We start from the raw sequence: 16,960 nt of genomic DNA on the forward strand, positions 1-16,960 counted from the left end.
ATGGATTGATGCCAAACGAGCAGGTGTTAACAGAGAGATCAAAATGCCTCTAGTTGATAACTCACCACCTAGACTGCTTTAATTCTTCCTTCCCGACTGGTATCCCTTCCCATCCTGTCTCAGAAAAGTGTTACTATGGAAAGAACTTATTGAGTCAACCTTGACATAAACGATGAATGCTCAGCATTAAACAGACTGTCCCGTGCTTGGGATACGCAGAGAACACGAAGAACCCCAGACCAGCTCTCTTGGGAATTGTTCCTTAACTTAATTTGGGCATCATTCAGTAGGAGGAGAATGCCAAACCTGACTTGATACTCCACAGAGATCTGAAGATAAAAATAACTCAAATCAGGCAAATCAGCATCACCATCTTATTAGTAACGAGAGAGAAAATAAAGTGAAAAATAAGAAGGAAAAGACCAGACTGGAGTTTTGAAGGGAAATGTCATTTGCAAGCGAGAGACGCTATAAAATCAAGTACGTTGAAGATGCTCAGTGAAGGCAACATTATGAAACAGACACAAACACAACAGGAAGTATTTAAGGAAAAATTAATTATGAGATTCTTGATGGATATAAGTGCCAACCAAGTTAGCCAAGAAAGCCTCAATGGGAAGCTAAGATAAGATGGTTGTATCCAGGTCGTTCCCTGAAATGTCGTAACTATAGGCACTGGTGAGGAAAATTTCAGTGAGTGCTTAAGTCCCCCAAAATCTTTTTGCAAGCAGATGAAGAAACAGATGACTTCCTTTCAAAGATTTTGGTAAATTTCACCCTAGACTAAAGTTTTAATGCCCAGTTGCTTTGCAAACAAACCAAAGCTCCAAATAACAACAGCAGAGTCAGCTGGGGAGTATGTATTCCCTATCTAGTCTCTCTGCTACTAACTGGACCATTAAGGAGGAGAATGTAGACACTTCTCTAAGACACCTTTAAAAACACACTTGGGCTTGGCTTAAGTTTTGATCATTGCCCCGTATTTGCCATGAAATGTTAGCCAATATTCTCCAAGCATTTCTGCATGCGTTTTGGTTCACTTTACCTTAGCTAGGTAAGGTGTGCCTGGGATATCTAAGTTGAAGGAGTGGTAAATGAGTGGATTGTCATTGGTCACTTCTCAGTACCACTATTATTCTGGAAAAAAACCCCATGAGTTTGATATTCCCTAACCTGGTGACTCATTGAAGTCGTTTACTGAGTCCCTCCATTGCACAAGGTACCCTTGCACTGTCTCCTTGCACTGGAGACACACAAGTCCCTGCCTAAGAGAGGGGTTTATTTACACAGCTCTCGCTGTGGCCACCTGTGGCCCAATCAGGGGTGAAGTGACCAGGAGAACGTTTTGTTTGTTTTCTTTCTAACTCTGCTAGTTCCATGTCCCAAGTGGACCTTGAGTCTTTTTTTTTCCCTCTTCTTATTGTTCTCTTTCTTCTTCTTTTTAATCAGAGGAAGTGAAGTGAAACGAGAGAGGCCACCTGGTGCAGAGGGTTAGTGTGACTTGTGGAACCGGTCATTCTGCCTTTCTCATTTACTGGCTGTGTGGCTTTGGGCAAGTCTCTCCACCTTTCCACGCCTCCCCTCCGTGAGCTGTGCGTGTGGCAGGGATGACCATAATGGTATCCACTTCCTAGGGATGTTGTGAGGGTTAACTGAGTTAACGTATGTAAGTGCCTCGCAGGTGAGCAAATCTCATTGGTTAGTGGGTCAGCCACATTGATCTCTTACAGTCCTGGACATTCAAAGAGCACTGCTTTTCTCAGATGCAAAGCTTTGTTGGCTTCCATCTAAAGAGGAACGATGACTGTGCAGAGGGGAGATGGGAATGTGACTAAATTCTGACCTTCAATGCCTTAGCTTTTGATTTTCATTTCAGTTCATTTATGAGTTAATAGAGTAGCCACTCAATATCACCATTTTTCTTTATTATAAGTTGGCATGAATGACAAATATGTTAAGGGTATTAAAATGTTTGGAGGCCCCATGAAAGTATTATGGTCAATGATGTAAGATTATTTTTCTGATAATTGCTACTTCCCTTTCGACTTTACTAAGACTTGACTAGAGACTGAGTTTTGACATTTAATGCAGAAAATGAAGATTCGAGCATAAGTTCTCAAACTAGAATTTGGCCATTTCACCATGCTTAGCAAGAGTTTCAAAGAGAAAGATAATTCCGATTTTTAATGAATTTTGAATCTTCCCTGAAAGGTGGAATAAAAGCTACGAAAGGTACGGTGTTAAGCAGTATAATTTTAGACAGCTTGTTCGGAATACATCCTGGTGGTAATAATTTCCTTCTCTACTGCGATTACCCACCAAATTAACTCCATTACCTTTTCTCCTGATCTCCTTTGAGGAAATACTCCAAGGTCAGCTGTCATCTGATCAGAATTTCCATAAGATACCTGGCTGGTATTCTCCAGTTGGAGTCCAGGAGATGAGACAAGGAAATCAATTCAATGCAAGAAAGAGGGCAATGACCCATCTTTCTTTCCAAGATCCCAGCTAGATTTTTTAAGAAATAGGAGTTCAGAATTAGATTATGGCGATTCCTCTTTTCAATCTAATTTCTAAAGCACTGTGATTTGATTGTTATCTAGAAACGAAGCCCACCAGCCGTATTCTTTCCATGGCAGCCAGGGTGGAATGTGGTGGAAACGATGCATTGTATTTTATAGGACATAGCGTCTACCGGTTCATGTTGCTCCAAGCATGTGCAGCCTCTAGGAATCCTCTGCAAAATTTAAACAGCGGAGCACGGAAAAAAAAGAGCCTCTGGGGAAGAGGAAAGGATGTGAACGAGATAAATCCTAATTTGGAAGGGAGAAAAATGACAAATGAAAGAAAAATGCAAATGGTAGAGGGGCAAATAGTTTCAGCTAATGTCTGTGTCTCCTGATAATATTTTAGAACCGAGATTATAGATGGGAAGCTAAAGCTGGAAGATGAGTAATAAAAATATCTTGAATCCTACTGGAATATCATGTTCTACATTATCTTTTTTCTATTCTGGGGAAGACAAAATTACACTAATTGCCAATAAAGAAAACACGGTACTGTGACACATAAGTAGAAAACGAACAATCCCATGCGCTCCAAACTACCTTGTTCTTCTCACTCATCCCTAAGTAATTTTCCAAGGGAGAACCCGTTTTTGGGTGATGGGAGACTGTGCCTACAATCCTTAGCAATGATTTTCTGACTGCTGAGCATCCTTAGTCATACATCCTTCTCATGCCCATAAATGGAGGGCAAGCCCACACTGATGCTCTCAGATGAATTTAAACAGGGCATGTTCAGAGAGAACCCTCAGAGCTGGACAGACAACGCTCCGGAAGCAAACCCTCTTCAACACAAGGACGTTGTATTTCCTCTTCCGCTGGGGTGCACACTGCTAACAGATGTGTAGACCCATTGGCAAGGGCTGTGTATACCAAGGGCGTGGGGCAGCTCTCCTACTGGGATAAGCTCGAGTGTCGTTCTGTGACAGGAAGTCAAGGTCCGTATACTTAGTGTTAAGAGGAGAGTCTATTTCTTTGGATGAATAGTTTCCTCTTCATCTTAGATGAGAGCAGCCATTCACTCACTCATTCATTTAGTCATTCCTTCTGCTTACAAACAGGAGGGCCAGGCATTGGGCTTCAGGCTGGGCAACTCCTATGAGAGAAAAGTTCAAACAATTTTCACCAGGCCAACACAATCTCAGCTAATTATTAACAGGTTTATGAGAAGAGAATCAGCTTCAGTTTTCACTGCCTCAATCCACTTTCATTTATACCATAGGAAGATAGTAGGAGGTGGTAGAAAGAGCAAGGGACCCATAACCGGAAATTCTGGGTTCGAGGTCCAGTTCCGCCACAATAGGAGCTGTGTGACTGTGGGCAATTTACTTAACCTCTCTAGGCCTCACTTTCTGTTCCCGAACAATGAGTGGGTTGGACTTAAGATTTCTTCCATCTCTAAATTTCTTGTATTCTATATGGTAACACATTCCACAAAGTTCCCTTTGTGACCAGAATTAGTCTACGATTTCCTCACTCATATCCCTCTTGGCCTCTCAGTTGTTAAAACCAAATATGAACAAGAAGCAATAACATTTTGTCTCAGCCAAAAGTTGCCCTTCCACAGGAGGAACTCTGAAGGTCAGGCCACCCATTGCAATATCTAAATTCAAAGGCAATGGTATGATCAACTTGTGAGCTGGCGGGCTGCCACCCAAAAGGATGGAAATGGTTGTAGGCAGCCAAAATTCTTGGCTGGTACATTTTTAATAAACATAGAAAATAAGAACAGCCTTTCCCACGTGGATTTTGCTTAATTTGGTACCCATACCACTGGAACATTTGCTGTTAGGGTAACGATGATGTGATATATCACTTATTTAGCGCAGGATGGATTAACTTTCACAAATGAGAAGTAGGTTATGGAGTCATCGGTAAGGAATTTTTCTCCTTGCCTCTTGTCTCTGGCAGGAGGTAGCTGGAGTCGCTGCAGCAAAATCTCCACCCCTTTTGGCCTCTGTGAGACTTTTCCCTGAAACATAAGCGTTGCTGGGTTTACTGTATTGCTATGAATGGACTAGGGCAAATTGGTGAGAATTTTTTGTGGTCGACTATGTCTTATTAATACTTTTCCAAGATGGTTCCATATGTCATTACTTTTCCAAGAAAAAAGCCTCCACAGCAAATGTTCCTTGGTTAATTTGCACTTGAGCTTAGCCAAAAGACGGAGGAGTGATGGTTTTTTGTTTTTTTTTTTTGGTTAATTTGGAGAATAATATCTGAAGTGCATGTGTTTAAATTACATAAATTATAGTGAATATTTCTGAGAAGACCACCTCCTAGGCGTTGATTTTTCATTGTGCCTATTGCACTAACTCATCCAGTTCCTGAGCTCTGTATTTCCCTGTCTCTACCTGCAATATGGCAACAAGGGTGTTTGCCTGGCAAGGGTGTTTTCTCACCAGTGCTTGGAGATCCTTGAATCAAATACTGTGATGGTAAACTGCAATTAGGTATGTGGGTGGAAATTAGCGTTCCTGAAGTACATCATGTTTTAAGCGGAGGCACTGTTTTTTAGTACCCCAGGCCACTCTGGTCCTCAAGCTCCAGGTCACTGCTTCTATAACGCTGTTGGTTTGAGGCTGTAGGTTCCAAAGAGAAAATAACTCAGCACCGAGTCTGAAACCAGGAAGCTTTTTATAGTTAAAACTGGGCCACACAGTTCTATTATAGATAAGTCAGGCAGTGACCAAGTACGACTGTAACTTGCTCATTTTCCTTTCGGAAGTATAAATGATCTCAACTGTCAAAACTATAATTTGAGCTTAAAAAATAAAGCACCAAAACTTTTGAATAGATTTCCTAGGTCCTCTATTTTGGATTAGATCCTCTAGTAATACGAACCCAGGAGCAGCAGACCTTTTCCATCCTAGTCAGCTTTTTATAAAAAACACAGCCCCTTCCTTTCTCAGGATTACCAGAGAGGCCTGCAATTTGTCCAGTTCAAAATTTTGATCACTGGATTTGCTTTTGGATACTGAAAACTCCCACAACTGTACATTCTGGCTTCCTAGACACCTCCCCCTCCTTCATTTGATTTTAAACGAGTTTGCTTTGCTAGCATTTTACATCTTTTTATACCTTTTTAAAGGAGGTGATTTCAAGACAGAATGTGAATGGCAGAAAATTTAAAACTGTCGTTAGTTCACATCCCTCTCCGCCCCCCGGCTGGAATTCCCTTTTCGCTAATGACGATAGAAAGGGGTTTCACGGCTGCGTCTCTTTCACGCCTGCGGTGCCGCGGGTCTCCCGGCGACTGCGTTTCCCGGCGAGTTGGCCCCGTTCGTTTGGGGATGAAGTCATCCCTATACATAGTGTGCATATCAGCTCGTTAAATCCGTACAGCACGCAGGGATTCCTCGGGAAGACGAGGAGAGGAGCAAACAATGATGACCATATTTTACCATTACAACCCCGCCCCCATCGCAACCTCCCTCCAACCCGGAGTAATGGCCGGGAACCTAGGCTCGGCGGGAGGGTGGGGGGGGGCGGGGATGCCCACCTACTCGCCGGTCCCGGTCCTGAGATAGCAACAGGGAGAGGTGTGAACCAGCTCTGCGCCAGGGCCCCCGGCGCGACAAAGGTGGAGTCCCCCCCGCCCGGCCCGGAGCCCAGTCACGCATCTCGGTCGCCGCCTCCCGGCTTTCCACGCGGGCGCCCAGAGGTCCCGTGCCCGGGAGGTCCCAGTGACTCGGTGGCTGCGCCCCGGCAGCAGGGGAGGCCCGGGAGCTCCCCCAGCCTCCGGGGAGCTCGAGGTGGCGGCGAGGGGGCCGACGGCCAAGGACAACCCCGGAGGGAGTTGGGGGGGGGGCAGCCCCAACCCCAAGGGGCTGAAGGGGGCGGGGTGGGGAAGCAACAAAGAGCTTGACCACCCCGCCGTCGCCGAGCCCGCTTCGGCCCCTCCCGCTCTCCGCAGTCCAGAGGGGGCCGGGGCCCGCCGCGAGCGGGGCGCGCCCGGCCCCCCCGCCGCCCCTCCCCCCGAGCCGCCCCCTCGCCCCCGGGGAAGGAGGGGAGGAGGGCGGCGCCTGCGTGCTCCTCCGCCGAGCGCCCCGCCTCCTCCCGGGCTCCCGGCGGCGGCGATCCCGACTCTCCTGCGGCTGCTGCAGCTGCCGGTTGCACACGGCCTGAGCGGCGGGCGCGGGCCTGGGGAGCGGCGGCCCGGCGCGCAGCCCCGGCGGGCACCCCTTGGAGGGCGGCGGAGCAGGCTCCGGGAGGCGGCGGCGGCCGCGGGACCGTTCGGCCTCTTCGGCCCCTCGCAGCCTTTCTTTCTCCCTCTCCCCTCGCACTCGGGACCGCCGCCTCGGCTTTGTGCGCGGAGATGGTGTAGCCCCCTGGCCGCCCCAGCAAGCCGCCGGCCCCTTGTCCCCGGTCTCCCAGCCGCGTCCCCGCCCCTGGAGGACGGACCCCCCTGGACTCGGCGCCTCCCGCATCTCCCGGCTGCTGGGGAAGCCTCGGCGCCGCTGGCACCATGAGGTGAGGGGCGCGCGGGGCGCGCGGGGCGGGGGGCCGGGTGGGCCATTGTGCCGCGGGAGCCGTGACCCCCGCTCTCTTCGGACCCCGCCTTCCCTTCCCCGCCTTCCCTTCCCGGCGCGGCTCTTGGGTCTCCGGGCTCCCCTCCCGCTCCCCCTTTTGTCCCTTCTCCTGTCTCTTTCTTTCTCGTGACCCTCCCCAACCCCTTCGTATTGGTGGGGGGGAGGGTCTGTTTTCCACAGTCTCCCATTTTTCCTCAAACGCTCGTCTTCCGTCCAGGATTTCCCTTCCCGAATTCAATTTGCTGCCGGCTGCCCCCCACCCCCAGCCTTGGCCAGCCAAACCCGGGAGATGGGGAGGGGTTCGAGAGGCAAGGCGTGCGTGTTGCTCGGGAACAGGTATTTCCCCGTGGGTCTGCACAAATCCCGTGCACTTCTAGGACACGACTCTCGTGTTTAAGGAAAAAAGGGAGAAAAGTTTGAGAGACCTGAAATCTCTGCGGGTATAAAGTGCTCAGGCAGGGGTAGGGGAAGGAGCTCCGAAGGGGACATTTTCCCAGAGGAGAGGGAAGGGAAAGAATTTATTGGGGTTACAGGGGAGGGCGGTGAAAGCCTGGGATAAGTTAGTTGTTTGGGGTGTGTAAACGGGGGCGGGGAGGGATTTGTTCGCAAAACCCCTTTCTTCCCTCCTCCTGGGGCAGCCTGTGTTGCACTGCAGCACCTTCTTCCCCCCTTTCCTCTGGAATCAGTAAAGCAAGCTAGATTGTTTCAGCCCCCAAGACAAGGATTGAACGCACCGTCGTAATCTAGTTTTTTAATTGCCACGATGAAACAGACGGCGTGACATTTTTTTTGTTTGTTTGTTTCTCCAACTGAGGGAATTTAACCATGGTGTGTCATTCATCAGAGGTTTTTTTTCCAGCCTTGCCTTAGCCTGTTGTGAGCCCATAACCTCCTGTTTTCGGATTGGTGCAAGACTTCGGGAGAAATGGGACTTGGTAGACTGAAGGCTGATCTGTTCTGCGTTATCATCCTTATAGGCCTGCCTTTTAGGTTAAACAATTGTGGATAAAGTGAATTACTCCATTTCTGTGTCCTGGAAGAGATAGTCTTACAGTTCATTTGGATTTGAATCTCCTTTGTGTTAAAGATTAATGGCTAACCGTTGCCAAGACCTTTATAATGTAATACAATGAGATTTGAATGATATAATCTACAAATTCCTTCGCTTTGGCTAGAAAATGTCATGTCATTGGAATTCTTCCTCAATTTATGTAGTTTTCCCTTTAAACTTTAGTTCTCTGGTTTCTTTTTCTATCACAGTTGAGCACTTGCCCATGAAAAAAAAATTTTTTTTGTGATGTAGTCGTATACTTCACAAAAGTATATTTGAATTAATATACTGTGAATTTGAATTAATGTTTGTCTCTGGTCCCAAATTAGAGGTCTTTATTGTAGTGGCCTTAAAAATTGTGTAAAATGGTGTGTCTCTAAGTGAACCCTTATCTTTTTTGTGATTTTCACACGGGTTGTTTTCAAATGTAATGAAAAGGTTTAAAATGTGAACAAACCAGAAAAACATAATCTTTGTAGAATATGGCTTGAAAAACTGGAGCCATGGATTTAAGCATGGTTTAAAAAAAATCAAATTACTAATGCCATTGAAAACTCAGAAATTCTAATAAAACATATGTAATGTAATATCTTGTAATACCCTATATTGCAGATATCTCCTTTAAAGATTTAATGCTACAGGGCCCTGGCAGACCAGAAATCATCAGTATTTTTCCAAACTCTGGGTTAACTTCTCTCAACACTGAGCAATGGAAAACAGTGAAACTGGAATATTTTCAGATAAAATGATTGTCAAGGGTTCTGATTCAGAGGTTGTGAACTAAAAAAAAGTTCAAGTTTTGGGCATGCCGTGAAGTACAGTCTCTATCATGTATCATTGTCAATCTGTCACAGATGAATTATGCCTTCTCTTAAAAGTGCCTTTTCTAATGAAAAGTCACTTGTACTTTTTAAGCTCTTTTTCTGCCTTATTCCTTATTAACTGTAGAGAGGGAGGAAGCACAGTGATGCTTTCCTGTAGCATAAATATAGACCATGGCACACAGGCTAGAAAAGTCTGTTGAAGCGGCCTACAGTAATTCTTTGTAGGCTAATTTTGAATAATTTAAGAGCAGTAAAGAGGATCAGCTTTTTGTGTTGGAAGGCACTGGATTATTTGGTCGGTGGCTGGTGCAACTTGTGTGTACGCATTTCCTTAGGTACCTGTAAAAGTAGGATGGTCTGATTTGGGGTAAAAGGTTCTCATGCTCCTTGCAAGGGAGCTTGGGGATGTTTTGGTGCTTACGATAGGGCTTTTCAGGTTGTAGTGGTATTTGACTTAGTCTCGACAGTGTTTCCATGTACTGTAGGACATCGGTGTCACGCCATGAAAGCAGGTCTCCGTTAAAGAGCTATATTAAGGAGTAGTTCTGGTGTTTTGAAGGCTGTCCAGAAATAGGCATGCCTGGGTAGGAATTTCCACTTGAGTTGGTCGGAATTCTGGAGAGAGGCTATGATGACTGCGTTGCTGTTTCAGTATTTGGGATAAGATCTCCGAGATGACTTTAATTTTAGGGATAGCGTGCCTGCTGTGTGGTGCAATGTAATAATCCCAGTACAGAAGGGAACAGTAATACTTTGCATTCCTGAAACAATCTTAAAGGCATTCTGCCTACGTTAAAAGCAGTGGATAAAATGACTTCTTAGTCCTTTGCTTAAAGGTGAGAATTTAAAAAAATGAAAAAGTGTGTTTCATATACAACATAGTAAAAGGGTTGAGACCCTCCCAACTGGCACTTTTAGTTTTAACATTGAACTTTGGGGGGTTCTGTTCTTATTTTTCATTTATTTAATGTTTCAAAAGGTTTGTGATTGTGGTAGGTATACATATATATTATTACAGTGTATGCCTTTTAAATTACTGGATTTTCTCTTTTTTTTTTGCATTTTTTGGTAACTAAGTGGTTAGCTACTCACTCTTTTGTTTGGTCGCTTGCTCGTTTGCTTTTAAAAAAAACAAACAGAGAGGAACTTGTGTGATCTAAAATAGTTGGATGTAGCCTAGTGGCTAAGCAGAACTCAGAAGATTTCATATTGACATTGATGGGTCCATATTAAATAATCCAGGAGGCCACCCACTGCTTGGTGACCTTCTCCTGTAAGAAGGTTGGGGTTGTGAGATTTTGTCCAAGCCACTTACCAGCTGGATGACCTGGAGCTGTTTACTTTATTTCACTAGTTCATAGTTTAAAATATGCAAAAAGGGGGCTAATTCTTTCATGGTTAGTGAGAGTCAACCGGTGATAGAAGGGAAGGTGTTTTGCATACTTGTCAGCGTTATACAGTTATGTTACACCTCTTGTTTTGAGGCTTAACTATATAAACCTTTTGGGTAGGGTAGTTTGTTTCACCTATCTGGGCCTTATCTAGTTCAAGGGCGGCAAGCAGGTTCCGTTTTGCTTACTCACTGGGGTTGGTACTTGCTGCCACGTTGACATGTGGATGCGTTTCTGGGCTCGGTGGCAAGGTGGCATGATGAGAGCAGTGTTTGACTGAGACGTGGGTCCCAGAGGGTCGCCCCAGAGAGGGTTTCTTGGAATGCAATTGTCTGTGACCTCGTCCAGCCTTCTTAATTTTTAGGTGAGGAAATGGATCGTTTCCGTTTTCCTGTCTCAGGTATTTTTAGAGTCTTTGAAATACTTCCTGTGATTTTGTTACCTTCGTTTATGGTAGCGATAAATGTCATGGACATTTTAGAGTGCGGCCCAGGCAAGGCTCAGAGGAGATGCAGGTTTTCTGTGCTGACTCGTTAATTGAGCAAACTAGTAGAAATGGAGTTAATTCTCCTATTTTACAGAATAGTGTGTCAAGTGAGGTAGCCATGAAAGGGGACAAATAGCAGTGTCCCATGGGTCTTCCTTTATACCTGTGGCTGTTGGGTGTGTGATTTTCCCACAGAAGTTTATTTTAGGTGCAGGAGCCAGATTTGTATTTTTTTTAGTACTGTCCTTGCCTTGCATGGAAGCATTGTGTTGTGGGTATTTATTATTAAGCGAATAACTCTTGAATGAGTGTGTTTTAGTAGAGAAAATTTATTGAAGTTTATTCATTCTTCAAGACTTTAGTACCTCGTTATCCTATTTTAGAATGAGCAGAGTAGTTAGTTAGGCAGGGCCGATGTGGCTGGTGTAGAAGTTACATACTGGCTGACGGGTTTAAGTACTCGCCCTACACACAGCTTAAATCTGTGGCCTGATTGTGTAACTTGTAGAACACCCAGTGTTTGTCATGAGTGAAAGAAGTGTTGGAAAAAATGTGACTTCAATTTTTATGTGGTTGAGGGGAGAAAAAGAATACTTAAACTCTGCCCTGGCTGGTGTAGCTCAGTGGATTGAGGGCTGGCCTGCGGACCACACGATCGCGGTTCGATTCCCTGCCAGGGCACATGCCTGGGTTGCGGGCCAGTTCCCAGCGGGGGATGCACAAGAGGCAACCATACGTTGATATCTTTCTCCCTCTCTCCTTCCCTTCACCTCTAAAGATAAATAAATAAAATCTTAAAAAAGAAGAAGAATACTTAAAGTCTTCCTATACCAACTTAAAGTTGCCCCTGTGGCCCCCGCTTTCCCCTTTCCTGTCTCTGAAATTGACAGGCAGAATGGACAGGCAGAATGGGGTGGAGTCCAAGTTTAAAAGAGGACCTGAGCTGAGACTGTACCTCCGTGGGTGCTTCCCCTCGGAGGGCTTAAGGAAGTTTTCTGGACCAGGGCGTCCTTATCAGGCCTGGGAGGTCGCCCCCGGTTCGCCGGCCTCCCAGCTCTTCTGCATGTTCTGTGCCCTCTGCATAGTTTCTGCTGTAGCATTTATGATACCGTTTTACACGTAACTTGCATCTGTCTGTCCCTCTCTATTGTGAGCTCTTTGAGGGCTGGGACTGCGTTCTTATAGTCATAGCACCAGTGAAATACTTGGCAACTAGTGGGTGGATGCTCATGTAAATTTTTGACTTGGACTAAAATGTTCTTTTCCAGAACGTTCACTAATGATAACCACTGTATTTGGGGAGCACCTGTAATGTTCAAGAAGCTTTATGTGTACTTACGGGTGTAAGATACAGTGTTGGGCATGTAGTAAATGTTAATGAAGTTACTTAATTCAAGCAAACAAACAAAAGCAGCATCCTGGCCCCAGAAACAGGTGTGGAGCTTGTTTCTTACTCAAACACGTGGCTCAGGAGTGGTCCAGGAGAGTCCCCTTCAGCTTTGCTGAACTTCAGAGCCCTTTGGAGGGCCCCACGTTTCCATGACTTTCTCTCAACCCTGAATTTATAGAAGGGCCATTCTGTTTTTCTAGTCTTTTTGGTTATGGAACTTACAGATGTTTGTGAGCAGTAAGTTTATGCCCTTCTGTTTAGCTTATTTCTACTCCACGTAATGCCTGCTTTGTTTTGAAATACCAATACTCTTCCCCCCTATTTTTTTGCAGTTAGAAATAAAGCTGCCACGAATGATAACTTGGATAGTTCGTGATACTCATGAAGGAAGCTGTGTTAGTCGTCTTGGGGTGCCATAACAAAATACCACCGGCTGAGTGGCTTAGACCACAGAAACTTATTTTTTCAAAGGTCTGGAGGCTGGAAGTCTGAGATCACCGTGCCAGAATGGTTGGGTTCAGGTAGGGCCCTCTTCCCTGGCTTGCAGACTGTCTCCCTGGCTTCCTCCTGGTTGGATCCTGTAATGGGGGTGGGGGCAGGAGGGGCAGAGAGAGGGGGAGAGAAGGAAAGAAAGAGAAACAGAAACAGATCTCTCTCCCTCTTCTTATAAGATCACCAGTCCTATCAGATCAGTACCCCACCCTTATGACCTCATTTAACCGTAATTACTTCCTGGAAGGTCTGTCTCCACCAGAAGCCACCTGGGGGCATAGGGCTTCGGCCCTTGAATGGGGTGGGAGGGTCCCCAGCAGAAGATATGCAGACTTTTTTTTTTTTTTTTGCCAGAGCACACAGCTTTGATGAAAGAAGCGAATCTGTATAATGCTTAGATGATTTGTAGATAAATGAAGGGGTAGAATTACACAAGAGATCGCTTGTATTTGCTAGAAATTTCTGGACCTTGGGAAGCTTCTGTTTTAGAATGATTCCGGTAAATGCAATCAGCACATCACTTTTCCAAAGAACGTTCTTGGTGTGAAGGAGTGTGTGCATCTTGAGTGTAGAGGTTGCATGGTGGAGGGTAACAGAACAAGCTTTGAAGTCCCCCTGAGTTTGAACCCTGGTTGGACATTTTCTAGCTGGTTTCTGAGTAGGTTATGGTTTTTGAGATTTGAGTTCCTTCTCTAAAATGGTTATAATTTTTGCGTTACGGGGTTGGGAAGATTAAATCAGAAATAATATCAGACCCTGGCATAACACTTGACACCTAAAATGGGTTTGATGAGAGGAAATCCCCTCCTTCTACGGAAGTCTGACGTCTCTCTAAGGTTCCTTCAAGGCTATAAAGGGCCATGGGAAATGGTACGGCTGCTGTCGAAACAGTCGGGCAGTTCCTCAGAAACTTAAACACAGAGTCACGGTGTGACCCAGCAGCCCCACTCCCAGGTATGGCCCCGGGAGAGATGAAAACATGTCTGCACCTAAATTTGTTCACAAATGTTTATGACAGCATTATTTATAATAGCCAAAAAGTGGAAGCAATTTCTCAAACGTTCATCAACTGACCAGTAGAGAATCAAACTGTGTTCTGTCCCTACGGTGGACTAATATTTGATCATCAAAAGAAATAAAGTACTACGTCCATGGTACAGCACGGATGGAAACATGCTAAGTGGAGGAAGTCGGATACCAAAGGCCTCGCACTATGTGCTTCCATTGGTAGGCAATGTCCAGAGCGGACAAATCAGAGAGTCTGAAAGTGGGTTAGCGGTTGCCAGGGTCTGGGCAGGGGGAAGAGGAATGGGACGTGGATGTCATTATGGGTGTGTATGGGGTTTCTTTCGGGGGTGATGAAATGTCCTGGAATTCAGCAGTGGTGATGGTCGCACACCTTGTGACCGTACAAAAACCCACTAAATTTTGTCCTTTAAAATGATGCATTCTAAGATCTGAATTATATCTCAGCTCCCATTGCCCTATGCTTGGATTATTATTTCCACTTACTAACTAGAATGTATGATACCAGAAGAGGGTCTGTCCCAGGCTTTACATTGCTTCTGACACTTTTCTTACCTTGGATTAATATTTTAAATGGCCATCTTGATGTTTTCTAAAGAGAGAGGCTGCAGACAGCACCCCTGGGCTTTTCCTTTGGGGGGGAACCTGGCAGAGGCGGGTACCGAGGTAGACACTGGGGTGCTTCCTCTGAGCAGCCTGAACACATTTCGGAGAGCTGCGTGGCCGTCCTCTGGCTGGGAGCCCTGTTAAGGAGCAAGGATGACTGAAGCCACCGATAAAAGCACTAGAGCAGATGCAGCCGAATCTTCAGAAAACTTTGGTCTGGGTGGGGAGAGGCAGTGATCTCAGATACCAAGAAGATTTTGTCTTTGGGGAATGAAGTAGCCTTGATGACATTTTTCAATGGACTGAGCACCTTCCCCAGCAGGAAGGGCCTTCCAGAAAGCTGGGTCTTAGCAGAGAGCACATTTGCTGAGATGGAGTCAGGACGGCTGCCTTTGTGCCTCCCAGGCCCTCAGTGTCCTTTTTTTGGTGTCTGCATTTTCTGTGTCAACTTGGTAGGGAAGCTGCTTCCTAAAGAAAGCCAGGACATGAGTGAAATCAAGGGAATGTCTCTTCAGGTCAAATCTCAACAGAGTCCCAGCTGCTTGTGTTATGGTGCAGTGAAGGGATCTTTCTGTGCAGTTTTTATAAAGATTCACTAGATATTGGTTATATTTAGAGTTGACTTTGTTCTGCAGACTTGGTGTCCCTTCCTCGCTCCCAAATTCTTATCGCATCATAGGCAAGCAAAACTGTCACTGTTCAATTTTCAACAATTTAAGATTTATGAATTACAGGCTTTCATTTAAAACGTAGTCATTTTTACTTCTTTGTAGTCTCTTTAATCGTTTTATTTGCATATTTTAAGAAAGTGAACCAATTACTATTGTCTAAATAAATGTCAGATCTGTTTTCTTATTTTTCTATTATTTTTTTTCTTCCATTATAAAGCAGGACAGTTTTTGCATAGATTTTGGAAAGTATGAAAAGTATAAAGATGCCAAACCAGAATTTTAAAACAATACTTTATTTATTTATTTTTAGAGAGAGGGGAAGGGAAGGAGAAAGAGTGGGAGAGAAACATCAGTGTGTGGTTGCCTCCCATGTGTCCCCCACTGGGGACCTGGCCTGCAACCCAGGCATGTGCCCTGACTGAGAATCGAACCGGTGACCCTTTGCTTCACAGGCTCGTGCTCAATCCACTGAGCTACTCCAGCCAGGGCCTAAACCAGAATTTTTGATATTTTGATGGGTAGCTTTCTAGATTTTTAATAATGCAAATATGCAGCCATACATGTGCTTGTATGTGGGTATGAGCATGTTTTAAATAAAAGTGAGATCATACTATATAAAGGTGAAATTATATTATATTGTTTTGTAACTGGCCCCTTTCCTCCTAATTCTCGTCTCTAAATACAGATCTGTGTAATTTTAAGTAACTGGTATTTCCACTATGCTTCAGTTAACCTTAATCTACTTAATCTTGTAGCAGTACTTAGTTTTTTTAAGCACTGTTTTTGTTATAGAATCACTGCTGTGAACCTCTTTGGGTGGATGTCTTTGTGCAGATATCTGCGGTTTTATATGTGCACGTAGACTAATATGTCGGGACCAGTTTTCATGAGGAGCACCAAGTAGCGTTTGTATTTTCCTTTGCCTCCATCAGGGTCTGCAGGTCGGCCCTGTTTGCCTCTCTCACCTCCCAGCTACTGCTCACGTGCAGACCAGGCCAGCCCTGACCTGTCAGCGTCTCCCTGTTCCCCTCTTGTCCTCTGTTTTCCGCGCATTAGTCGGTTCCAGGGATGGTAACCTGGACAGCAGACGTTGTTACTTCCTAGTGGAAGCCTTCAGTGGCATCTCAGTGCTCTTAGAATGAAGCCCAAATGAATAAAACCAAATCGGGCTGTATTCCTAGTTGTGAGCTCAGGCCTCTGCGAGTTCACAGTAAGTATTGGAGTGACTAATAAATGAAATGACCAGACCAAAGGGAATTTTTCAGTTTTTGATAACGCATTACCAAATGAGCAACGGTCGATGGGAGTGCCCGTTTCCCGGCGTTCTGCCCAGCTCCCGGTGTTACCAGCCTTTTAAATCTTTGCCAATCTGATAGGCAAAAGGTGTTACCTCATGGGTAGAATTTGTATTTCTTTGATTACTAGTAGGGTTGAAGATTTCTTCATGTGTTCATTGGCCATCTTTGTTCTTTGAGCCATCTGCTTATGTGCTTTGTGTGTTTCCCAATGGAAAATAGTTTAGTTTTCCTGGTAATGATTTATAATACATTGAATAAATAAGTGCAGCTGCATCTATCGTGGCGTAACAAGCCACTCAAAACCTGGTTAAAACACGTGTGGGCTCTTTGGGGCCGTTCTGCCGGTCTCACCTGCTCTCATCCATGCCTTGTTCCTTGGTTGGGTGCATGTGGGTCTGTGTCTCTGCCTGTCTCTTACTTAGTAAGAGCACCTACCATGAGGTCACGCCTCACTGCCCAAGCTCATCCCAAACCTCAGTCTGCAGCTGGCCCTTCAGATCTTTCTGGCTAAAGCTAGTCACGTGACCCGTGTGGGCGGAGACTACGCTGCATTGTATCCACAGGTGCGATTCATTGCGGGGCACGAGGTAAAATCTGCCTCTCGTTATCTTCTCAATTTGTCACTGTT

At 45.3% G+C, this 16,960-nt stretch overlaps 1 protein-coding gene and 1 long non-coding RNA gene across 7 annotated transcripts in view; one reads left to right on the plus strand and one right to left on the minus strand.

The window, feature by feature from the left end:
• Positions 1-3,512: 3,512 nt before the first annotated feature.
• LOC119003142 (uncharacterized) lies at positions 3,513-6,510 on the minus strand. The gene is made up of 4 exons (XR_005069883.1): positions 6,067-6,510; positions 5,646-5,869; positions 4,996-5,146; positions 3,513-3,660 (listed from the first exon to the last, which is right to left on the minus strand). It is a non-coding gene; the product is annotated as an uncharacterized LOC119003142 (long non-coding RNA).
• A 44-nt stretch (positions 6,511-6,554) lies between these two features.
• ENAH (ENAH actin regulator) overlaps positions 6,555-16,960 on the plus strand; it is a 106,910-nt gene continuing 96,504 nt past the window's right edge. For 2 of the 6 annotated variants that reach the window (XM_037069350.1, XM_037069351.1), the window contains exon 1: positions 6,580-7,037. Coding sequence is in view for 1 of the 6 variants with exons in the window: in XM_037069349.1 (XP_036925244.1) it covers positions 7,033-7,037 (5 nt within the window). In the remaining 5 variants the exon portion in view is untranslated. Of the gene's footprint in view, positions 7,038-16,960 lie in introns of all 6 variants that reach the window. The other 4 variants (XM_037069348.1, XM_037069349.1, XM_037069352.1 and 1 more) reach the window with 4 other exon arrangements.

The sequence above is a fragment of the Sturnira hondurensis genome, unplaced genomic scaffold, assembly GCF_014824575.4.
Source record: "Sturnira hondurensis isolate 20B ecotype Veracruz unplaced genomic scaffold, ASM1482457v3 Scaffold0018525, whole genome shotgun sequence".
Classification (NCBI taxonomy): Eukaryota; Metazoa; Chordata; class Mammalia; order Chiroptera; family Phyllostomidae; genus Sturnira; species Sturnira hondurensis.